This window comes from Mustelus asterias, chromosome 1, assembly GCF_964213995.1.
Source record: "Mustelus asterias chromosome 1, sMusAst1.hap1.1, whole genome shotgun sequence".
NCBI classification, from domain to species: Eukaryota; Metazoa; Chordata; class Chondrichthyes; order Carcharhiniformes; family Triakidae; genus Mustelus; species Mustelus asterias.
Genome location: NC_135801.1, coordinates 48,520,801 through 48,546,455, shown reverse-complemented (window position 1 = coordinate 48,546,455; position 25,655 = coordinate 48,520,801). Strand labels below are relative to the sequence as shown.

Genomic DNA, 25,655 nt, shown 5'->3' with positions numbered 1-25,655 from the left:
AGCTAAGAGTGTAGTCTTATAATGGCTTTCATTTCCGAAGTGAAAGTAAAAAAGAAACTTGAAAGGGGTTGCATTTATACGGAGCCTTTCATAAGCTTAGCATTACACAGACCAAGGTTCCACAGGCAGAAAGTGATAAGTAACCTGTCTTTTGTGCTGTTGTTTGAGTGATAGATATTGGATAGGAAAGCCATATTACGCTAGATGTATACCTGGCAACTGATTGGCTCATTCCTATTTTAGCTCCCCTTGCAAGTTAAAACTTTCAACAATAGTGTCAAATTGAGGTTGGGGAATTGCGGAGAGGAGTTAGTTTATGAATTGCAGGACCACTCCAACAACAACTGCTTGCATCTGTCATAGAACATAGAACAGTACAGCATAGAACAGGCCTTTCGGCCCACGATGTTGTGCCGAGCTTTATCTGAAACCAAGATCAAGCTATCCCACTCCCTATCATCCTGGTGTGCTCCATGTGCCTATCCAATAACCGCTTAAATGTTCCTAAAGTGTCTGACTCCACTATCACTGCAGGCAGTCCATTCCACACCCCAACCACTCTCTGCGTAAAGAACCTACCTCTGATATCCTTCCTGTATCCCCCACCACGAACCCTATAGTTATGCCCCCTTGTAATAGCTCCATCCACCCGAGGAAATAGTCTTTGAACGTTCACTCTATCTATCCCCTTCATCATTTTATAAACCTCTATTAAGTCTCCCCTCAGCCTCCTCCGCTCCAGAGAGAACAGCCCTAGCTCCCTCAACCTTTCCTCATAAGACCTACCCTCCAAACCAGGCAGCATCCTGGTAAATCTCCTCTGCACTCTTTCCAGCGCTTCCACATCCTTCTTATAGTGAGGTGACCAGAACTGCACACAATACTCCAAATGTGGTCTCACCAAGGTCCTGGACAGTTGCAGCATAACCCCACGGCTCTTAAACTCCAACCCTCTGTTAATAAAAGCTAACACACTATGGGCCTTCTTCACAGCTCTATCCACTTGAGTGGCAACCTTTAGAGATCTGTGGATATGGACCCCAAGATCTCTCTGTTCCTCCACAGTCTTCAGAACCCTACCTTTGACCCTGTAATCCACATTTAAATTAGTCCTACCAAAATGAATCACCTCACATTTATCAGGGTTAAACTCCATTTGCCATTTTTCAGCCCAGCTTTGTATCCTATCTGTCTCTTTGCAGCCTACAACAACCCTCCACCTCATCCACTACTCCACCAATCTTGGTGTCATCAGCAAATTTACTGATCCACCCTTCAGCTCCCTCCTCTAAGTCATTAATAAAAATCACAAAGAGCAGAGGACCAAGCGCTGATCCCTGCGGCACTCCGCTAGCAACCTGCCTCCAATCCGAAAATTTTCCATCAACCACCACCCTCTGTCTTCGACCAGACAGCCAGTTACCTATCCAATCGGCCAACTTTCCCTCTATCCCAGTCCTCCTCACTTTCATCATAAGCCGACCATGGGGGACCTTATCAAACGCCTTACTAAAATCCATGTATATGGCATCAACTGCCCTACCTTCATCAACACACTTAGTTACCTCCTCAAAAAATTCTATCAAATTTGTGAGGCACGACTTGCCCTTCACGAATCCGTGCTGACTATCCCGGATTAATCCGCATCTTTCTAAATGGTCGTAAATCCCATCTCTAAGGACCTTTTCCATCAATTTACCAACCACCGAAGTAAGACTAACTGGTCTATAATTACCAGGGTCATTTCTATTCCCTTTCTTAAACAGAGGAACGACATTCGCCATTCTCCAGTCCTCTGGCACCATCCCCGTGGACAGCGAGGACCCAAAGATCAAAGCCAAAGGCTCTGCAATCTCATCCCTTGCCTCCCAAAGAATCCTAGGATACATTTCATCAGGCCCAGGGGACTTATCGACCTTCAGTTTATTCATAACTGCCAGGACATCCTCCCTCCGAACATCTATTTCTTCCAGCCTATTAGCCTGTAACACCTTCTCTTCCTCAAAAACATGGCCCCTCTCCTTGGCGAACACTCAAGAAAACTATTCATTCATCACCTCGCCTATCTCTACTGACTCCATACACAAGTTCCCACTACTGTCCTTGACTGGCCCTAACCTCACCCTGGTCATTCTTTTATTCCTCACGTAAGAGTAAAAAGCCTTGGGGTTTTCCTTGATCCGACCCGCCAAGGACTTCTCGTGTCCCCTCCTAGCTCTCCTAAGCTCCTTTTTCAGCTCATTCCTTGCTAACTTGTACCCCTCAATCGAGCCATCTGAACCTTGTTTCCTCATCCCTACATAAGCTTCCCTCTTCCTTTTCACAAGACATTCCACCTCTTTCGTGAACCATGGTTCCCTCACTCGGCCATTTCCTCCCTGCCTGACAGGGACATGTCTATCAAGGACATCCAGTATTTGTTCCTTGAAAAAGTTCCACTTTTCATTAGTTCCTTTCTCTGACAGTTTCTGTTCCCAACTTATGCCCCCCTAATTCTTGCCTAATCGCATCATAATTACCCCTCCCCCAATTGTAAACCTTGCCCTGCCGTACGGCCCTATCCCTCTCCATTGCAATAACAAAAGACACCGAATTGTGGTCACTATCTCCAAAGTGCTATCCCACAACCAAATCTAACACTTGGCCTGGTTCATTTCCCAGTACCAAATCCAATGTGGCCTCACCTCTTGTCGGCCTATCCACATATTGTGTCAGGAAACCCTCCTGCACACACTGCACAAAAACTGCCCCATCCGAACTATTTGACCTACAAAGGTTCCAATCAATATTTGGAAAGTTAAAGTCCCCCATGACAACTACCCTGTGACCCCCACACATATCCATAATCTGCTTAGCAATTTCTTCCTCCACATCTCTATTACTATTTGGGGGCCTATAGTAAACTCCTAACAACGTGACCGCTCCTTTCCTATTTCTAACCTCAGCCCATATTACCTCAGTGTGCAGATCCCCCTCGAAGTGCCTTTCCGCAGCCGTTAAACTATCTTTGATTAACAATGCCACTCCTCCACCTCTTTTACCAGCTTCCCTACACTTAGTGAAACATCTATACCCCGGAACGTCCAACAACCATTCCTGTCCTTGTTCTACCCACGTCTCCGTAATGGCCACAACATCGTAGTCCCAAGTACCAATCCACGCCCCAAGTTCATCTACCTTGTTCCGGATGCTCCTTGCATTGAAGTAGACGCACTTCAACCCACCTTCCTGTCTACCGGTACCCACCCTTGACCTTGATACCTTCCCCAATACCTCACCACCCTCACTGACCTCTGGACTACAACTCCTTTTCCCACTCCCCTGACAAATTAGTTTAAACCCCCCTGAAGAGCCGTAACAAATTTCCCTCCTAGGATATTGGTGCCCCTCTGGTTCAGGTGCACCCCGTCCTGTTTGTACAGGTCCCACCTTCCCCAGAATGTGTTCCAATTATCCACGTATCTGAAACCCTCCCTCCTACACCATCCCTGCAACCACATGTTTAACTGCACTCTCTCCCTGTTCCTCAACTCGCTATCACGTGGCACCGGCAACGTACCAGGGATGAGCACATGTTTTGTCTTGGCTCTCAGCTTCCAGCCCAGCTCCAGAAATTCCTGCTTTAAATCCCCGTTCCTTCTCTTACCTATGTCATTGGTACCAATGTGTACCACGACTTGTGACTGTTTCCCCTCCCCCTTCAGAATCCAGAAAACACGGTCTGAGACATCACGGACCTTGGCATCCGGTAGGCAACATACCATCCGTGAGTCTCTTTTGCTGCCGCAGAACCTCCTATCTATGCCTCTAACTAACGAGTCCCCAATTACTATTGCCCTCCCGCTCTGCCCCTTACCCTCCCGAGTCACAGAGCCGGACACAGTTTTGGAGATCCTCTCACTGTGGCTCACCACTGGTATGTCATCCCCCTTAACCGTATCCAAAGCGGAATACTTGTTGCTAAGGGGAACGACCACCGGGGATCCCTGCACGGACTGCTTCCTCCCAGCCCCTCTCACCGTCACCCATCTGTTTTCATTCCTCGGAGTAACTGTATTCCTAAAGCTTCTGTCTATGGCCACCTCTGTGTCCCTAATGATCCTAAGTTCATCCAACTCCAGCTCCAGTTCCCTAACACGGTTTTGGAGGAGCTGCAGATGGGTGCACTTCCCACAGGTGTAATCAGCAGGGACACTGTCGTCGTCCCTCACCTCAAACATAGTGCAAGAGGAACAGAGCACTGCCTGCACACCCATCCCCTCTAGATACCTTGCCAGTACCAGGTAGAAACAGCAAAAATGAATTATACTCACCCCTGCTCGCCCTGTCCCCCGAAGCCCTGTGAGCCAAAGCCAGAGCTCACACTCTGCTTTCCACTCACTCCACTGCCCGCTCCCGTCGCTGCCCGCTCTATACTGCAGCCTACCTTTTATACTTCACGCGCTTAAAAAACCCTTCCCAGACTCCTTAGCAGCCCACTTCCAGTTTTCACTTTAAACTTAAAATACTACTGCAAAAGTAAAGGCCAAAAAAAACACACACTCGCTGACTAATTAAATAAATAAACAATTCAATTAATCTCTCACCAGCACTGCTGCCTCCAATCACTCCCTCTCAGCTTGCTCCAGTGGAACAATGAGGGGGAACCTCCCAGGTAACTATCATTGTATAAAATGCTTCAACTCACTTCAGAGAAGTGTAATCTCAAATTGGACCCTCAACCAAAGAATGAGATGTTAAACACTTGGTAAAGGTGGTGGGTAAGGATGTCCATAAGAGTGCAGGGGGATTTTGGTGGGTGAAGACTAGATCATTGAAATAAAAGTGAATACAAAAGTGGCCAGTCAAAGAAGTTGGGTGATGTGGTGGGATATCATCAGCATACCTGTGGAAGCTGACTATGTCATCAGAAAGGGGCAGCATGTAGGTGAGGAAAGCAAGGGCATCAAGGATAGTTCCTTGGAGGCTTGGTGGTAAAAGTGCAGTGATGAAGAGCAAAGACAATATTGGATTGCGAAAAGTGGACCCAAGCGTGGGCTATCTCACTGATCTGAGGAAGAGGAACATTGGAGAAGCGTGGAGATGTCGATAGTGTAAAAAGCTACAGAGAAGATTGAGCATTGATAATCTATCATTGGTGCAGTCACGAAGAATATCAGTTGTGAATTTGGTTTGGGCTTTTTCAGTGCTGTGACAGGGGCAGTAACCTAATTGAAGAGATGGAGACAGATTTAGAAGGTGACCGCACGCTCAAGTATTTACAAGGGGGAAGGACGGTTGGGGATGGGTTACAGTTTAAGGGCAAAGGGATTAAGTTTGGTTGGTCTGGATAGGACAACGTGATTGGCGCAGGCTTGGTGGGCCGAAGGTCGCTCTCGTGTCCTCCCCTCACCCCCCAACTCCAAGGTTCAAGCCAGTGCAGTTTGAATCAGACGACTGCAGGGCATTCTACTACAACAACACCCAAGAAACAGGACAGAGTTCATCATTTGGTCAGTGCTCCTACCACTAAACTTAAGGGTGTTTCAGTATGCTACTAAACTGCCATTCTCCTAAGGAAGACTTGCATTTCTGTAGCACTTTTCCTGACCACTGGACACCTCAAAAGGCTTTACAACTAAATTAAATACTTTCCTGAAGTTTTGTCACTACTGTGATCATGCCCAGATAATCTGTTTTTGTGATGTTGATTGAGAGATCAATATTGGCCAGGGCACAGGGGATAACTCCCTTGGCTGTCTTCAGAAGAGCACCATGGAATCTTTTACAGCCATCTGAACAGGCTAAGGGGGCATTTGTTAAACATCTTGCCTGAAATATGGCACAGCATTGGAGAGGTATTTGAAATGATGTGGAGATGCCGGCGTTGGACTGGGATAAGCACAGTAAGAAGTCTCTCAACACCAGGTTAAAGTCCAACAGGTTTGTTTAGTAGCACAAGCCACAAGTTGAGGGCACAAATTAAAACATGGGGGTATGATGCTTTTGCTGTCTCTGGGACATGGTTGGGAGAGGGGCAGGATTGGCAGCTCAATATTCCAGGATATAGGATTTTTAGGCGAAACAGGGAAGGAGATATAAGAGGAAGGGGTGTCGCAATTTTGATCAGGGAATCAATTACAGCAGTAAGGAGGAGTGACATCTTGAAGACTCTTTAAATAAAGCCAGATGGGTACAATGGAGAAATCAAAAAGGAGCAATCACAATGCTGGGAGTGTTCTATAGACCACCTAACAATGCAAGTGAAATAGAGCAGGGGTATAGACAAATTTCAAAGAAGTGTATATAGTAGGTAATTTCAACTTTCCCAGCAAAGTGGAATTCTTTAAAATACATCGAGGATAACTTTTTAAGCCAGTATACCTGGCTATCTGATAGTGGAGTCAGACACTTTAGGAACATTTAAGCGGTTATTGGATAGGCACATGGAGCACACCAGGATGATAGGGAGTGGGATAGCTTGATCTTGATTTCAGATAAAGCTCGGCACAACATCGTGGGCCGAAGGGCCTGTTCTGTGCTGTACTGTTCTATGCTCTATACAGAAGGTCCTACAAGATAGAGGGTGCTCCTGGACTTAATTTTTGGGGGAGCATTTTGCAGATAGCAACCATAAAACTCTGTTAGATTCAAGATTGTTATGAAAAAGGACAAGGGTGGGCCTGAAATCAAGTTCTAAAATAGGGGAAGGTTGTTTTTAATAACGTCAGATATGATTTCGCTGGAGTGGACTGGGAGCAGACACTTTTGGGTAAATCTGTGACCAAATGGTGGGGTGCATTCAAGAAGGAAATGGGGTGAGTACAGGCCCAACATGTTCCACTACAGAAAAATGGTGGGCCCAATAAATCCAGTGAACCCTGGAGAGCGAGGGATATACAACATTGAATAAAGAGAAAATGGCAGACATTGAGGGCTCAAAACAGCAGAAGCCCTGGAGGAGTATAGAATGTGCAAGAGGGAACTTAAAAAGGAAGTTAGGAGAGCCGAAATGAAAGCGTACTGGCTGGTAGAATAAAAGAAAATTCTAAGTTGTTTTACAAGTACAGTAAGGATAAAAGGATAACGAGGGAAATAATAGAGCCCATTAAGGATCACAGTGGTAGTTTGTGTATGGAGCTGGAGGACATAGGCAGGGTCCTGAATGAATACTTTCTCTCTTTTACTATTGAACACCAACACAATGTGGGTATAGAAGTCAAGGAGAAGGATTGTGATACAATTAAAGAAATGAACATAGAGAGGAGGTTCTGAGTGGTCTGGCAGCGTTAAGTTCGTTTTCGGGAGACTCTCCCGTCCTTGATACAAAAGCAAAACACCAACAGTGTCTAGGTTAACACAACCCTTTATTCCTTTACATGTATATGGCTGACCTTCGTTGCTCAACCCTCAGTCAGTGCTGGAGGTTGGTTGGCGAAAGGCGCCCAAAGGGAAGGGACAGCCCCCTTATATACAATTCAAAGACAGGGTTACATAATCGGGAAACAACAGAAAAGAACATTTCGATACCATATTGTCAACCGCATCTTAACTGGTAAGACAAGAACAGGTTGCATCTGTGAGTGTAGTTACACGCTATCCTGTTGTGACCATGATAGTTGCCAAAAAACCACATTTCATATTCCAGTGATTAAAGCAGCAGTAACACAGAAACTATGTAGAAGGAGGTAGGTGGGGTTGAAGTGTGGCAAGTTGAATATGTCAAATTAGCTTATCGTGGAAGAAGGTCCCTGCAAGCTCTAGTTATCTGTTTATGCCCTTTGCACTCTGAGCTGCTGATTCAGCCGGTTTTTGCAAAAGCTTGTAGTTGCATGAGGTATTAGCCCCTTAATATCTCAGCAGGCTTAAAAATAGATAAATCTCCAGGGCTGGATGAAATGTATTAGAGGCTATTGAGTGAGACAAGGGAGGAAATAGCAGGGGTGATAGCAATAATTGTCAATTCCTCTCTGGAGAGGTGTCAGAAGACTGGAGCACAATAATGGAGGACACCATTATTCAAGAAATAAGGGCGAGATAAACTAGGAAGCTGCAGGCCAGTCAGCCTAACTTAAGTGGTGAGGAAACTATTGGAAGCAATTCTGAGAAACAGAACTAATCTGCATTTGGAGATGCAGGGATTAATCAAGACCAGTCAATATGGCTTTGTTAAGTGGGGTTCATGTCTGACCACTTGATTGGATTTTCAAAGACGTGACCAAATGTATAGATGCGAGCAATGCATTTAACCTAGTCTTCTTGGATTTCAGCAAGCCTTTAATTTCCCATGTTGGAGACTAATAGCGAAGGTAAGAACCCATGGGATCCAAGGAAATTTGGCAAATTGAATCCAGTTTTGGCTGAGTGGCAGGAAATAAAGGGTGATGGTGGAGGGATGCCTTTTGACTGAAAAGCTGCGTCCAATGGGGCCCTGCAGGGATCAGTTTTGGGGCCCTTGCTGTTTGTGGCATGGTGATTTAGACTTAGAACCATAGAAAATTACAGCTCAGAAACAGGCCTTTTGGCCCTTCTTGTCTGTGCCGAACCATTTTATGCCTAGTCCCACTGACCTGCACTTGGACCATATCCCTCCACACCCCTCTCATCCATGAACCCGTCCAAGTTTTTCTTAAATGTTAAAAGTGACCCCGCATTTACCACTTTATCCGGCAGCACATTCCACACTCCCACCACTCTCTGCGTGAAGAAGCCCCCCCTCATATTCCCTTTAAACGTTTCTCCTTTCACCCTTAACCCATGCCCTCTGGTTTTTTTCTCCCCTAGCCTCAGCGGAAAAAGCCTGCTTGCATTCACTCTATTGGATTCACTTGAATTTAGGACGGTTGATTGGTAAATTCGCAGATGATATGAAAATTGGTAGAATGATAAATAGTGAGGAGGATAGCCTTAGATTACAGGAGGATATAGACAGGCTGGTCAGATGAGCTGGTCAGTGGCTAACGGAATTCAATCTGGATAAGTGTGAGTTGATGCACTTGGGCAGGACGAAGAAGACGAGGGAATATATGATGGATGGCAGAACTCTGGGAAGCACTGAGGATCAGAGGGATCTTGGTGTCCCAAATCAGGAGAACAGGTGGATAAAGTGGTTAAGAAGGAATATGGTATACTTTTATTAGCCGAGGCATATAGTTTAAGAGCAGGGAGGTTATACAGGAACTATATAAAATGTTGGTTAGGACACAGCTCGAGTATTGTGTGCAGTTCTGGAATCCACATTGTAGGAGAATGTGATCACTGGAAAGGAGATTTACCAGTATGTTGCCTGAGCTGGAGAGTTTTCATTATGAAGAGAGATTGGATAGACTGGGTTGTTTTACTTGGAGCAGAGGAGACTGGGTGGGGGGGCGGGGGGGGAAGGTGTCGGCATGATTGAGATATCAAAATTATAGGGGACAGAGATGAGAGTAGACAGGAAGAAATTTTTCCCCTTGGTGGAGGGATCAATGACCAGAGGGCATAGGTTTACAGGGGTTGTAAAGAAAAACTTTTTCACTCAAAGGGTGGTGGGAGGTCAGGAACTCACTGCCTGAAAGGGCGAGGGAGGCAGAGATGATCCTCACATTTAAGAAGTGTTTAAATGTGCACTTGAAATGACAAAACATGCAAAGCTTTGGGCCAAGTGTGGGAAAATGGGATTAGAATAGTTAGATGGTTTGTCTTTGGCTCAGATGCAATGGGCCGAAGGGTCTTTTGTGTGCTATATACTTCTATTTTCTGTATGAACAATATCACTGTGGAGATGGGAAAGTTTTGGGATAGTGTGAACAGCATCGAAATGGATGAGCTTTGGGATAGTGTCAACAACTGATGTTGGCTGCATGGCAAAAAAAGCCAAAAAGATAGTTGTGATGCTGTGGAATAAGAGATGGAATAAAAATTTGTTTTGGTGGGGTTGTGAGGAATGGGTGGTGGTGGGGGAGGTGTTGCCAAAGAGCCGAATGGAAAAGTTGTAATCATAATGGATTTGACAATCCATATACTCAGCAGTCATGATAGAATCCAAAAGCATATGTCATGTACTTGATGTGAAGGGAAAGAATATCACTGAGCAACTGGAGAGGAACTTAGAAAGGGAGGGGAGCATTTGTTGTGGTCCAGTGTGGGTCAGTGATGTACTGAGATCCTGTCAGGGGAAAGTCCAAAGTTAGGAACAAAATGTTGTAAAAAATCAAACCAAATGGGTATAGGAAAGAGACATTTTGTTCCATGGTTTCCAGGTTTCAGCTGAATAGGAGTGGAATCAATGTCCTTGTGGAAAGGATAAATGGGAATGTAAATCAGTAAACTAGCACAACAGAGTGGGGAGGGATGATTATGGGAGGGAGATGTAGTTTAAAATTAAAGTGTAAAATTGGAAAAAGTGTTTAGGGCAAGGTATAGATTGAGAGGTCAACAATTATGGTCACAAAACAAAACAAAGTATTATTGAAGAATCAAGTGCCTTTGCAGCAGAAACAAAAACAGAAAATGCAGGAAAATGTCAGCAGGGCTGACAGCAAATGGGAAAGAGAAGAATAGAGCCAACATTTTTGAGTCAGGATGACTGTCAGACCTGCTGAGATTTTCCAGTATTTTCTGTTTCAAATTCCAGCGTCTTCAATATTTTGCCTTTGCCTGTGCACAGCATCTAAATTAGCCAGGGAAGTGGAGGCCATAATCTATAACAAGGAACCAGATTCGGAGGAATAACTTGAGACATGGTCATGTAAATAATAATTCTGGTTAATTAAATACTGCAGCTATAGACCGGTGAGTCTCACTTCTGTTGTCGGCAAGATGTTGGAAAAAATTATAAGGGATAGGATTTATAGTTATTTGGAGAGTAATGAATTGATAGGTGATAGTCAGCATGGTTTTGTGGCAGGTAGGTCGTGCCTTACTAACCTTATTGAGTTTTTTGAGAAAGTGACCAAGGAGGTGGATGGGGGCAAGGCAGTGGACGTGGTATATATGGATTTTAGTAAGGCGTTTGATAAGGTTCACCATGGTAGGCTTCTGCAGAAAATGCAGATGTATGGGATTGGGGGTGATCTAGGAAATTGGATCAGGAATTGGCTAGCGGATAGGAAACAGAGGGTGGTGGTTGATAGTAAATATTCATCATGGAGTGCGGTTACAAGTGGTGTACCTCAGGGATCTGTTTTGGGGCCACTGCTGTTTGTAATATTTATTAATGATCTGGATGAGGGTATAGTTGGGTGGATTAGCAAATTTGCTGATGACACCAAAGTCGGTGGTGTGGTAGACAGTGAGGAAGGGTGTCGTAGTTTGCAGGAAGACTTAGACAGGTTGCAAAGTTGGGCCGAGAGGTGGCGGATGGAGTTTAATGCGGAGAAGTGTGAGGTAATTCACTTTGGTAGGAATAACAGATGTGTTGAGTATAGGGCTAACGGGAGGACTTTGAATAGTGTGGAGGAGCAGAGGGATCTAGGTGTATGTGTGCATAGATCCCTGAAAGTTGGGAATCAAGTAGATAAGGTTGTTAAGAAGGCATATGGTGTCTTGGCGTTTATTGGTAGGGGGATTGAATTTAGGAGTCGTAGCGTTATGTTGCAACTGTACACAACTCTGGTGCGGCCGCACTTGGAGTACTGTGTGCAGTTCTGGTCCCCACATTACAGGAAGGATGTGGAGGCTTTGGAGAGGGTGCAGAGGAGGTTTACCAGGATGTTGCCTGGTATGGAGGGGAGATCCTATGAGGAGATGCTGAGGGATTTGGGATTGTTTTCGCTGGAAAGGCGGCGGCTAAGAGGGGATCTTATTGAAACATATAAGATGATTAGAGGTTTAGATAGGGTGGATAGTGATAGCCTTTTTCCTCTGATGGAGAAATCCAGCACGAGGGGGCATGGCTTTAAATTGAGGGGGGGTAGTTATAGAACCGATGTCAGGGGTAGGTTCTTTACCCAGAGGGTGGTGAGGGATTGGAATGCCCTGCCAGCATCAGTTGTAAATGCGCCTAGTTTGGGGGCGTTTAAGAGATCCGTAGATAGGTTCATGGACGAAAAGAAATTGGTTTAGGTTGGAGGGTCACAGTTTTTTTTTTTAACTGGTCGGTGCAACATCGTGGGCCGAAGGGCCTGTTCTGCGCTGTAATGTTCTATGTTCTATGTTCTATAAGATAATAGAGCGGGACATTGTCAGAGCTTTTTGTCTTGCATTCATCAGGACTATCACAGAAATAAAATGTGAGGGAATTCAAATTTATACTGTATGCGAAGAGTGCTGATTGGTAGAGGTATTGCCATGGAGAATGTACCAATGATAGTGACCGGCAGTTAACTGCCAAGCATTGAATTGAAACTAGGCAGCTTGACTCTCCTCCGATCAGGTTCCACTTGCCAGCCAATCAGCACTCTTCTCATACAGTATAAATTTGTTGAATGCCTATAAATCTTTGCAATAGTCTGAGTGCAAAATGAAAAGCTTTGACAGATGCCATTTGCCAACAATATCCAAGTTCTGTACTACCAAATGACTTTATATAATAGAGGGGAGAAGAACAGGAACAAATGGCATCGTCGTACTAATCAGAGTTGATAATGACAATAAAACGGGACCTAATTAACAGAAGGCTGGGAACAGAATTCATTTAAATTGAAATAAATGAGAAGGCGTCATTCACTATAAGGGATATAGCTCAGAATGCACAACAGTGGAAAGGAGACGGAGGAAGAAATTTACAAACAAATATGTGAAATGAGTGGAAAATGCAGAATCATATCAGGAGATTCTAACTATCCCAATTAAACTGTCAAGAAGTAGTTATCAAAGGGAACAGGGAATAGAGCTTTTACAATGTATGTATTCTTATCCAGTATATAGGAGGCATGGTTAGTAAGTTTGCAGATGACTCCAAGATTGATGGCCTAGTGGACAGTGAAGGTTATCTGGGATTGCAATGGGATCTTGATCAATTGGGCCAGTGGGTTGTCGAATGGCAGATGAAGTTTAATTTAGATAAATGTGAGGTGATGCATTTTGGTAGATCGAACTAGGGCAGGACTTGTTCAGTTAATGGTAGGGCATTGGAGAGAGTTATAGAACAAAGAGATCTAGGGGTACATGTTCATAGCTTATTGAAAATGGAGGCACAGGTGGACAGAGTGGTGAAGAAGGTATTCAGCATGCTTGGTTTCATTGGTCAAAACATTGAATGCAGAGACAGTTGTACAAGACATTGGTAAGGCCACACTTGGAATCTGTGTACGGTTCCGGTCACCCTATTATAGAAAGGATATTATTAAACTAGAAAGAGTGCAGAAAAGATTTATTTGGATGCTACCGAGACTTGATGGTTTGAGTTATAAGTAGAGGCTGGATAGACTGAGACTTTATTCTCTGAAGCACAGGAGGCTTAGGGGTGATCTGATAGAGGTCTAAAAAATAATGAGAAGCATGGATCAGCTAGGTAGTCAATATCTTTTCCCAAAGGTAGTGGAGTCTAAAACTAGAGGGCATAGGTTTAAGGTGAGAAGGGAGAGATACAAAAGTATCCAGAGGGGCAATTATTTCACACAAGGGTGGTGAGTGTCTGGAACGAGCTGCCAGAGGTGGTAGTAGAGGCGGGTACAATTTTGTCTTTTAAAAAGCATTTAGACAGTTACATGGGTAAGATGGTTATTGAGGGATATGGGCCAAACGTGGGCAATTGGAACTAGCTTAGTAGTTTTTTAAAAAAAAGGGCAGCATGGACAAGTTGGGCTGAAAGGCCTGTTTCCATGCTGTAAACCTCTATGACTATGATATAAGAAGCTCAACAAGAGAGCAAGCATTTGCTGGCGCTAATAATGGAATTGAGCCAGAACACAGAAATGAGCAGAAAGAACATGTAGGCAATAACTATCCCACTTTAAAATGAAATTTAAAATAAAAATTGAGAAGGACATGAGACAAAGACCAAAATAACAAATTGAACAAAAGTAGATTTTTAAGGGTATTGGAAAGAAGCTTGAGAAAATAAACTGGGAAAATTTCTGCCAAACACACAGCTGCAAGCATTTAAAACTGTGGTTGGTAACATTCAAGATTAATATATTCTGTTAAAATGTAAGAGCAAGCTAGCCAATAATTATGTACCATGGATAAATAAATAAGGACAAAGTTGAAACAAAGAATACATATATAGAGGATGATAAACGAGAATATTATAAGATAGAAATAAACAAAGCAGAAGGGAACGCAAAACTATAAAATTTAATTATCATGGAATATAAAAATTAATATTTTTACAGACTCCAATAACAAAAGAAAGGTCAGGATAGGAGTAGGTCACTTAAGGGACATGGATAAACTGGCAGCTAAGTAGCAGAAGTATTAAGCACTTACTTGGCCTTTGTATTGTCTAAGAAAATTAACATGTTGGACTTCTCATTAGAATGAGAGATTAAGTTGTAAAGGCACGAGATATTTTCTTTTCCCTGTTCTGTCATGGAATGTGGGTGTTGCTGGAAAGGACATTTGGTCGTTCCCATTATCTTGAAAAGGTGATGGTGAGCTGCCGCCTTGAAATAAATTCTGGTTTGCTGGACTGCTTTGGAGGGTAGTTAAGTCAAGACACAATGGCACAGAAGGAGGCGATTCAGCCCATGCAGCTCTGTAGAACAATCCACTTTTTCATTCTCCTGGTCAATCCCTGTAGCCCCGCAAGTTTATTTCCCTCTGGCTTGCATCCAGTTCCTTGAAATAATTGCCTCTTTTTCCACCACTCCTGCAAGCAATGGGTTCCAAGTTAATAACACTGTGTTCCCCCCACTGCATCTTTTACCCGAAATCTGTATCACCTAGCTCTTGTACCATAAGGCAATGAGGATTCCTTATTCCACAAATTCACCATCCTCTGCAAAAAGTAGTTCTGCCTCATCTCAGTTTTAAATCTACCACCTCTCAACCTATACCTGTGACCTCTTGTTCGAGATTGCCCCAGAAGAAGAAACATTTGGTCTACATTTACTTTATCAATCCCTTTTAAATTTTTATATACTTCGATCAGATCCCCTCTCATTCTTCTTAACTCCAGCGAATATAAGCCCGAACTTCTTAATCTCTCCTCATACATCAATCCTTTCATCCCCGAAATCCATCTGAACTGCCTCCAATGCCTCAACATCCTTCCTCAAATAAGGAGGCCAAAACACTCCAGGTGTGGTCTCACCAACACCCTATTCATTTGCAACAACATTTTGCTACTTTTATACTCCAGTCCCATTGCAATCAATGCTGATGTCCCATTTGACTTTTTTATTATATGCTGCTTCCTCAGTTGAGACGCCGATTTCCGTGCTGATGATAGGGGCATGTAATGAAAATCCCCTGCTCCATTAGGGATATTATTTTAAGCAAACAAGTTTTCGGAAACATATTTTGAATTGCTACATTTGGCAATTGCTTTAAAACATTTTATCTTATTGAAGTTCAGGTTCATGAACTAATCCTTTGAAATCCACACATCTGATCTTTGACCCGGCAAAATTCTAGTTAAACTAAAGATTAATCTGATTTTGTAAACTTAATTTTTCTGATTGCTCAGCTGTTGTGAAACTTGTGCAATTTACAGTAGTTAAGTGCTCTTGTGTGTTAATTTTCCAGAAACACTGAGGCTGTAACTGAGTTTTCCAGAATGATGTGTATATTCGAAGCGAGGGTATAACTGAGTAGTTGATGGCAGCGGCTTTGACTTTCTCTAAGGAAAGGACGGTACGATGGTGCGCCTGTTTCTTGCAAGGAAATGAAACATCTCAAAAGCTGATAATTTCAATTTGATGCAAAGGAAAGCCAAGTTCTTTCAATTCCATTTGGCAGATAAATCTTTTGAGCAGAATCTGCTAGAGGGTGGGGAGTGATGCGTCTAGTTCACTCTAAGTGCACTGAACAGATGGAAAAATGTTGCACATTCTGTGTTTGTGACTTATTTCAAGATGTTAACAAGTGTAGAAATACTGTATAACCTGCACATTTATTGTGACAATACTTCATTTTCTGTGCTTCAGTTTGTAATTTGCGATTATACTAATGACCCTTAAGCAATTAGTTGTTCCCCTCCCATTTATTGATTTCTTCAAATGCCTTGCCCTGGCTCACTGGCATTTCTCACTTAAGATTTGGTTTTGTTCTAATCTAAATGATGGGGATTGATTTGTAATGAATACTTGCATTGGAGGCAGTATAGCCAATATTCACTGAATTGGAACCTGGGATGTCAGACTGAATAAATTAGAACATGGAACATTACAGCGCAGTACTGCGCAAGAGTATGTACCGTGTACCTGGTGGATGGTGTTCTCACGTGAGATGATGGCATCCGTGTCAATGATCCGGCAGAGGTCGCTGTGGCAAGGTTGTGTGGTGTCGTGGTCGCTGTTTTCCTGAAGGCTGGGTAGTTTGCTGCAAACAATGTCGAGTAAACCTCCTCTGAGTTACTTCCACCACAATTACATCCTTCCTTAAATGAGGCAACCAAAACTGTGCATGGATCTGAGCATTTGCAAAGTTGAGGATGGAGATATTTGTGAATTTCCTCAATTTTCCGTCACCATTCATGACGAGATGACAAGATGTTAGATGTTTCAGTAAAATCAGGGAAGGTGGGAAAAAAGGGGGCAAGTGTGGCATTGTTAGTCAATGACAGTATTACGGTGGCAGAAAGGACATTTGATGAGGACTCATCTACTGAGGTAGTATGGGCTGAGGTTAGAAACAGGAATGGGGAGGTCACCCTGTTGGGAGTTTTCTATAGGTCTCCGAAAAGTTCCAGAGATGTGGAGGAAAAGATTGTAAAGATGATTCTGGATAGGAGTGAAAGTAACAGGGTAGTTGTCATGGGGGACTTTAACTTTACAAATATTGACTGGAAACGCTATAGTTCCAGCACTTTAGATGGGTCGGCTTTTGTCCAATGTGTGCAGGAGGGTTTCCTGACACAGTATGTAGATAGGCCAACAAGAGACGAGGCCACATTGGATTTGGTACTGGGTAATGAACCAGGCCAGGTGTTAGGTTTGGAGGTAGGTGAGCACTTTGGTGATAGTGACCACAATTCGGTTACGTTTACTTTAGCGATGGAAAGGGATAGGTATATACCGCAGGGCAAGTGTTATAGCTGGGGGAAAGGAAATTATGATGCGATTAGGCGAGATTTGGGATGCATAGGATGAGGAAGAAATCTGCAGGGGAAGGGCACAATTGAAATGTGGAGCTTGTTGAAGGAACAGCTACTGCGTGTCCTTGATAAGTATGTACCTGTCAGGCAGGGAGGAAGTGGTCGAGCGAGGGGACCGTGGTTTACTAAAGAAGTTGAATCTCTTGTGAAGAGAAAGAAGGAGACTTATGTAAAGATGAGACGTGAAGGCTCAGTTAAGGCGCTTGAGAGTTACAAGTTAGCCAGGAAGGACCTGAAAGAGCTAAGAAGAACCAGGAGGGAACTTGAGAAGTCTTTGGCAGGTAGGATCAAGGAAAACCCTAAAGCTTTCTATAGGTATGTCAGGGATAAAAGAATGACGAGGGTAAGATTAGGGCCAGTTAAGGACAGTAGTGGGAAGTTATGCGTGGCGTCTGAAGAGATAGGAGAGGCGCTAAATGAATATTTTTCGTCAGTATTCACACAGGAAAAAGACAATGTTGTCGAAGAGAATACTGAGATACAGGCTATTAGACTCGACGGGATTGAGGTTCATAAGGAGGAGGTGTTAGCAATTCTGGAAAGTGTGAAAATAGATAAGTCCCCTGAGCCGGATGGGATTTATCCTAGGATTCTCTGGGAAGCTAGGGAGGAGATTGCAGAGCCTTTGGCTTTGATCTTTATGTCGTCATTGTCTACAGGAATAGTGCCAGAAGACTGGAGGATAGCAAATGTTGTCCCCTTGTTCAAGAAGGGGAGTAGGGACAACCCTGGTAATTATAGACCAGTGAGCCTTACTTCTGTTGTGGGCAAAGTTTTGGAAAGGATTATAAGAGATAGGATTTATAATCATCTAGAAAGGAGCAATTTGATTAGGGATAGTCAATACGGTTTTGTGAAAGGTAGGTCGTGCCTCACAAACCTTATTGAGTTCTTTGAGAAGGTGACCAAAGAGGTGGATGAGGGTAAAGCAGTTGATGTGGTGTATATGGATTTCAGTAAAGTGTTTGAAAGGGTTCCCCCAGTAGGTTATTGCAGAAAATATGGAGGCATGGGATTGAGGGTGATTTTGCGGTTTGGATCAGGAATTAGCTAGCTGTAAGAAGACAGAGGGTGGTGGTTGATGGGAAATGTTCATCCTGGAGTTCAGTTACTAGTGGTGTACCGCAAGGATCTGTTTTGGGTCCACTGCTGTTTTGTCATTTTTATAAATGACCTGGATGAGGGCGTAGAAGGCTGGGTTAGTAAATTTGCGGATGACACTAAAGTCGGTGGAGTTGTGGACAGTGCGGAAGGATGTTGCAGGTTACAGAGGGACATAGATAAGCTGCAAGAGCTGGGCTGAGAGGTGGTAAATTGAGTTTAATGCGGAAAAGTATGAGGTGATTCACTTTGGAAGGAGTAACAAGAATACGGAGTACTGGGCTAATGGTAAGATACTTGGTAGTGTGGATGAACAGAGAGATCTCCGTGTCCATGTGCATAGATCCCTGAAAGTTGGCACCCAGGATGATAGGGTTGTTAAGAAGGCGTACAGTGTGTTAGCTTTTATTGGTAGAGGGATTGAGTTTTGGAGCCATGAGGTCATGTTGCAGTTGTACAAAACTCTGGTGCGGCCGCACTTGGAGTATTGCGTACAGTTCTGGTCGCAGCATTATAGGAAGGATGTGGAAGCATTGGAAAGGGTGCAGAGGAGATTTACCAGGATGTTGCCTGGTATGGTGGGAAGGTCTTATGAGGAAAGGCTGAGTGACTTGAGGCTGTTTTCGTTGGAGAGAAGAAGGTTAAGAGGTGACTTAATAGAGGCATATAAGATGATCAGAGGATTAGATAGGGTGGACAGTGAGAGCCTTTTTCCTCGGATGGTGATGGCTAGCATGAGGGGACATAGCTTTAAATTGAGGGGTGATAGATATAGGACAGATGTCAGAGGTAGGTTCTTTACTCAGAGTAGTAAGGGCTTGGAATGCCCTGCCTGCAACAGTAGTGGACTCGTCAACATTAAGGGCATTTAAAGGATCATTGGATAAACATATGTATAATATTGGAATAGTGTCGGTTAGATGGGCTTTAGGTTGGTTCCACAGGTCGGCGCAACATCGAGGGCCGAAGGGCCTGTACTGCGCTGTATTGTTCTATGTTCTATTAAGACTGCAGAGCTTTCATCTGTATGCTGGTTCTTGGATTGCTTTGCTCTGTCTATTGCACTTTGGTATACGTCTGCTGCTTTTGTTGTTTAGTATACGTCTAGTCCTGCATTTTAGCTTCACCAGGTAGACACATTTTTAGGTATGCCTAGTGCTAATCCTGAAATGTTCTCCTGAACTCATTGAACCAGAATTAACCTCCTGGTTTGAAGCTATAGTGTGGGAGTTATGGCTTGTCAGGATGTTTCAGATTGTGGTGATATATACAACTCTGGATGATATCTCAGCACTTCATAAATGTCAGTTTTGAGCTGCTAGACCTATTCTGAGTCTATTCTATTTAGCACAATGGTGGTGCCACACAATAAGATGGGCTGTCCCTTGCCTGTGCTATCCACAAAACACTTAGCCTCGTAGATACATTGCATTGATGCGAATTGTTGCTCAAGCTCCAAATCACCGAGGATGAGGCTGTTCATTGATTTCTTTTTTCCTTGCTTAAATGTTTACTGCTATTCATTAATAAAATTGGCAAGAGTGCTGAACCTTGATCGGATCTATTGGTTGTGGGATCATTTGGTTCAGTCTATAGCCTGCTGCCCTGACTGTTCAGAATGCATGTAATTCTGTGTTGAAACTTCACTCAGTTGGCATCATATTTTCATTTACTCTTCGCGTTGCTCCTTGTATGCTCTTCTCTACTACTATTTGAACCAATGTTAGTTAGTCACTTAAAGGGGAGGTCAGTTTAGGACAGAGTTGAGGAGGAACTTCTTCTCTCAGAGGGTGGTGAATCTCTGGAATTCTCTGCCCACTGAAGTGGTGGAGTTTACCTCGTTGAATATGTTTAAATCACGGATAGATGGATTCCTGATCGGTAAGGGAATTAGGGGTTATAGGGATCAGGCGGGTAAATGGAACTGATCCACTTCAGATCAGCCATGATCTTATTGAATGGCGGGGCAGGCTCGAGGGGCTAGATGGCCTACTCCTGTTCCTATTTCTTATGTTCTTCTGTTATGTTTAGCTTGGTGAGGTCCCAGAGGATTGGAGGATAGCCAATGTAGTCCTGTTATTCAAGAAGACTAGCAAGGATAACCCAGGTAGTTGTAGGCCAGTGAGCTTGACATCAGTGATCGTGAAATTGTTGGAGAAGATTCTTAGAGATAGGATTTAAACACATTTGGAAGTGAATAGTCTTGTTAGCGACAGACAGCATGGTTTTATATGAGGGAGGTCATGTCTCACTAATTTAATTGAATTTTTTGAGGAGGTGACAAAAATTATTGACGAGGGAAGGGCTGTGGATGCTGTCTACATGGACTTTAGTAAGGCATTTGACAAGGTCCCTCATGGCAGGCTGGTGCAAAAGATTAAATCTCACGGGATCAGGGGTGAACTAGCTAGATGGATTCAGAACTGCTTGGCCATAGAAGACAGAGGGTAGCGGTGGAAGGGTGGAACCTGACAGAAGTTTATAAAATGATGAGGGGTATAAATAGGGTGAACAGTTGGAAGCTTTTTCCCAGGGTGGAAATGACAATTACAAGGGGGCACAAGTTCAAGGTAAGGGGGGGAAGGTTCAGTGGAGATCTGTGCGGTACGTTTCTTACACAGAGGGTGGTGGGGGCCTGGAATGCACTGCCAAGTGAGGTGATTGAGGCAGATACGTTAGTCACATTTAAGACTTGACTGGATGAACAGACGGGGAATAGAGGGATATAAATGGTTGGTCTCGATCGGACAACATGATTGGCGCAGGCTTGGTGGGCCAAGGGGCCTGTTCCTGTGCTGTACTGTTCTTCGTTCTTTGTTCGCCCAACACAATGGGTGGTGTTCTTTGAATGAAGACTGGAATTTGTCTCCACAAGGATTGTAGTGGTCACTCCAGCAATACCATTACATGGAAATACATCTCTGACAGGTAGATTAGGTCGACTTGGTTATTTTATCAATTTGGATTCTGATCATCTGCCATATTTCTGGCAGCCATGTTCTGGCCTCTCCCAGCTCAGTCACTAGTGGTACTACCTAGCCACTCTTTGTAATGGACATTCAAGTTCCCCCACCCAAAATTAATCTGTGCTGTTGCTACCCTCAGTGCTATTTGAAAGTAAGAAGTCTCTCAACACCAGGTTAAAGCCCAACATGTTTATTTGGAATCTCCTTCATCGGGTCGCCAAGCAAAACTGATAGCCAAGTTCCACACGCATGAAGATGGCCTCAACTGGGATCTTGGGTTCATGTCACACTATATGTAACCCCCACCATTTGGCCAGGGCTTGCAAATTCCTACTAACTGTCCTTGTTTGAGACAATTCGCACCTCTTTAACCTATGATTATCCCTCCTTCCACTCACATTGTTTGTACCTGTAAAGACTTGATTACCTATAAAGACTCGCATTCCAACCATTCTTCACATTCCAATCTGTATTTATCGTGCAGTTGTGTCTTCGCCTGTGTATGCCATGTTTGTGAACCTACCTTTCCACTCACCTGATGAAGGAGCAGCGCTCCGAAAGCTCGTGATTCCAAATAAACCTGTTGGACTTGAACCTGGTGTTGTGAGATTTCTTACTGTGTCCACCCCAGTCCAAAACCAGCATCTCCACATCATGGCTATTTGAAAGTGGGAATCAACATTGGAGAGTATTGATTCGCTAGCTGAGGGATGGTGTTTGTACCTTGCCAACTTGTTACTTCAACAAAAAAATTCCCATCAAGCTGCTTAAAAGTTTTTTTTTTACAAATTGTGCCAGTTTACCTTAATTAATCTGCACCAATCCAAGTTATCAATTGTATTCTGGATTATGCTTCTAAAATATTTTCCACCACTAAGGCTGGCCTGGAGTTGCTGGGTTTATCCTTGAATCCCTTTTTAAGGGTGTAATGTTTGCAATTCTCTAATCCTCTGCTATGACCCCTATATCCAAGGAGGATTGGAACATTATGCCCACTATCTTCCCTCTGTATCTCTGGATGCATCCCATCCAGTTCTGGTGGCTTCACGTTTAATAATGACGGCATTACTATTACCTCCTGTCAATCCATGCAATGCCTCAATGACCTCCTTTTGCACTCCGCCAAGGAATAAGAGGCTGCCAAAGTCAAAGAAAGATGTAAAGTCCTCATTTAGTACCTCAGAGATGCCCTCTGTCTCCATTCAGCAATCCCCTTTTTGATTGCTAATGGGCTCCACCTCCTTTTTATATGACATTAGCTGATCCACTTGCCTCAATAACACTCGAGCTTTACAACATCCAGAACAAAGCAGCCTGCTGATTTGGCACCCCATCCACCGTCTTAAACACTCAAAGCACCAATGAACAGTGGCTACAGTATATCTCATTAGTGGCACCTCACCAATAGCACTTTCCAAACCCACAACCTTAACCACCTGGAACAACAAGTGGGAACACCACCATCTGCAATCCCCTCCCAAGTCACTCTTCACGCTGACATGGAGCTACATTGCTATTCCATTACTGTCTCTGGAATTCTCTAACAGCACTATAAGTTTACTTGCACCATGTGGTCTGCAATCGTTTCCAGAAGGCAGCTAACCACCACCTGCTCAAGTAACATGTGCATCCCATGAATGAATAACATGAAAAAATCTGCTCTATTCAATTTTAGCCCATCCAGTATCTTGAATACCTCCTTTTTACTATGGATTTGGCAGTGATCCCTTTTAAGATTGTGCCTTTTAATTTGTATTGCCTGTTTTTCATCTTCCGAAATGCATAACTTCAGAATTAGTATTAAATTGCTATTTGATTTCACCAGCTCGCTTCATTTTCCTAAAATCCATTAATATCCTCTGTATAATTGTTTTTGTTTGTGAGCAATTGCTAATTCGTACATCACTATATGTTCATTTATATCACCAACGCATTTTGGGTGTGAGTGGGTGGGAGTGCTTCCTTCCAGTCTAATAAAGAAATTTCCACCATGATTGCTGGCTTTCTGTTGAAATGGCCAGCCCTAGGTGTGGTTCCCCAAAAGTTGTTAATCTGGGCCAGATCTCTTGTTTTGTCATGGTCCGGCTGGGATACCTTCAAATTGTACAACCCCGGTGAGGAGGGACGACTGGTTCCGTGTCTTCATTCAACCCGCCCTTTGCTGATAAAGACAAAGGTTAATTTAACAAGGTTCCCTTCCCCTTGTATAAGTTTTCCAATAGACCCAATAGTTATGTTTAAAACGGAGTCAGTTTAACCAGGCTTTCTTGAGTTAAGTAAGAGTAAGTTTATTAACTACAAAAAAGTAAGGAAAAATGGTCAAACACATTTATATTCATACAGATTAAAAAATAAGAAATGTTTGAAGTTTATTTAGCAGTGTCACAAATAGGCTTACATTAACATTGCAAAGAATTGAGTCCAATAGTAAGTAAATATGAATAAAAGGTTATACCGAACAGCCCTTGAGTTGCGAGGAATAGATGATGAGCGTTGTGGCCAATACAGGTTGATTCCAGTCGCTGACATTTGTGGCAAATAGTTGATTCTTCAAGTCAGATGTTCTGTAATTTGTAGAGAGATTTCAGTTCTCTTTCCAGCTCGGATTTTCTGCTGGTTGATTGACTTCCACAGTTAGAGTTTTTGATCCTGCAAAAGCTGGCTACTTTGCAAGGGCCCTGTTTTGGTCACGGTATCACCATCAGTATGCCAGCTTCCAGCTGCTTTTCTGAGCAGCATTTGTTTCCAGTCCTCTGGTACCGATCCCATTTCCATGGAAGATTGAAAGATTGTGTTCAGAACCTCTGCTGCTCCAATTCTGTAAATAGCCTCCCATGACTCTTTCACACACATGCACCAAACACACAGATGCATGCGCACATGCAAAAACATGTTTTGACATAAAGTTTAATTGTTAAACCTGTTGCATCGTGCTCAATATTATTGTAATGCATTTGATTTTTTTTTCAGGGTTATGCATAAGTGTTGTGTTTTAAAATTAAAAGAAGTTGCATCGGTTTATAATTAACCGGATGCAGCCCTGAAATTATATCTTTTGGCTTGTTTGTGGATTATCGCAGTGAGGGTCAATTTCTCTCAAAGTTTTTTTAAAAGGCTGCACCTCAAGGAGGGTGAGGTTGCTGTTTTATATTGAAAGGCTTACTGCCCAAGCGGCCAGCATTCCTGTACCTGAGAACAAATCTAACTTGTCACACTGTCTTTGACTGCAAGTATATACATTGTCGTTTTGAACTGTACAGTTTTCAGTTCTATTTGACACAGGCATCACGAGGATAGACTGCTTGTCCAGTAATGTAACTTAGTTTTATTGTGCTAGGAAACCCAACTTTATATTTATTTTAAAGCCCAATCTCTCTCTCTCCTCTTCCTTTTTCTCTCCCCCCCCCCCCCCCCCCCCCCCCCGATATTCTTCCTTATAATGCCAGATTATAGTCAAGTTTGATTCCTTTCAATGACTTGCATTATATTCACCACTAAACACAGAACCAATGCACTACTTCATCTGATTGCTATATTAATTATGCTGGTTCAATTTTATTGTATTTTATAACAAAACCAAACAGAATAGAAAAACTTTAGTACTTGCTTTGATGTGTTAGATGTGTATTTTTAAATTTTTTAAAATGTGATTAACGTACGTTTTGATTCACAGTGATTCAGATTCCACATCGTCTTCATCTTCTGCACTATCAGTGGTTGTAATGTCAGATGGGGATGATGACCAGGAATTAGGAGATAAGAGAAAGCCCCAACCATTGAAAACAGCAGATGAACTCTTGTTGGCGGTAGGTACAGGTTTCATTGATCTTTCAGAATCAGTGGTGATCAGGAAAAAAATGTTTTGAAATCGCTCATTAATATTTTGTTGCCTGAGATTCTAAAGGATTACAACAATGGGAGTTGGGAGTCTCTGAATAGTTGATTTGAGTTTTTACTTTGTACATGGTGAACGATCTTGGCCTGTGTTCTTGATTAACAGTCAATGTGTCTGATTAAGTCAAACTTGCTTTTCTGCTGATATGAGTATCACAGTAATGCTCCATACTAGAGGTGCAAATTGTTTGTCACATATGTTCTCACTGTTGCTTGTTTAGGAAGGCAGGCTGTAACATATGTCAATGTACAAAATAACCCTGTGTTGACATATGTATTCACATTTTCGTTTGCAGAAGAAGCTTGCCTTCGACGAGTATCCAGACTGAGATTCTGGGCTAACTAGGTTTTACTTGCGCAATCCCAATACTTCTGTCCAAATCTGTGTAAATTAAGGAATTAAATTATTGCAAGCACTTCACGTGCTTTAGTTCACTTTCCTTATTTGTGATCAATGCTGCTGATCTGAGATTTGAAATCAAGTTATCCTTCCATTACCAAGTAGTAATTTATCAGGTTGCAAAATGCGATGA

At 43.1% G+C, this 25,655-nt stretch overlaps 1 protein-coding gene across 1 annotated transcript in view; it reads left to right on the top strand.

Annotated features, from left to right (window-relative positions):
- naf1 (nuclear assembly factor 1 homolog (S. cerevisiae)) overlaps positions 1-25,655 on the top strand; it is a 235,343-nt gene that overhangs the window by 13,429 nt on the left and 196,259 nt on the right. Inside the window, exon 3 of the mRNA XM_078212093.1 lies at positions 24,902-25,034. Coding sequence (XP_078068219.1) covers positions 24,902-25,034 — 133 coding nt within the window. The remainder of the gene's footprint in view (positions 1-24,901; positions 25,035-25,655) is intronic.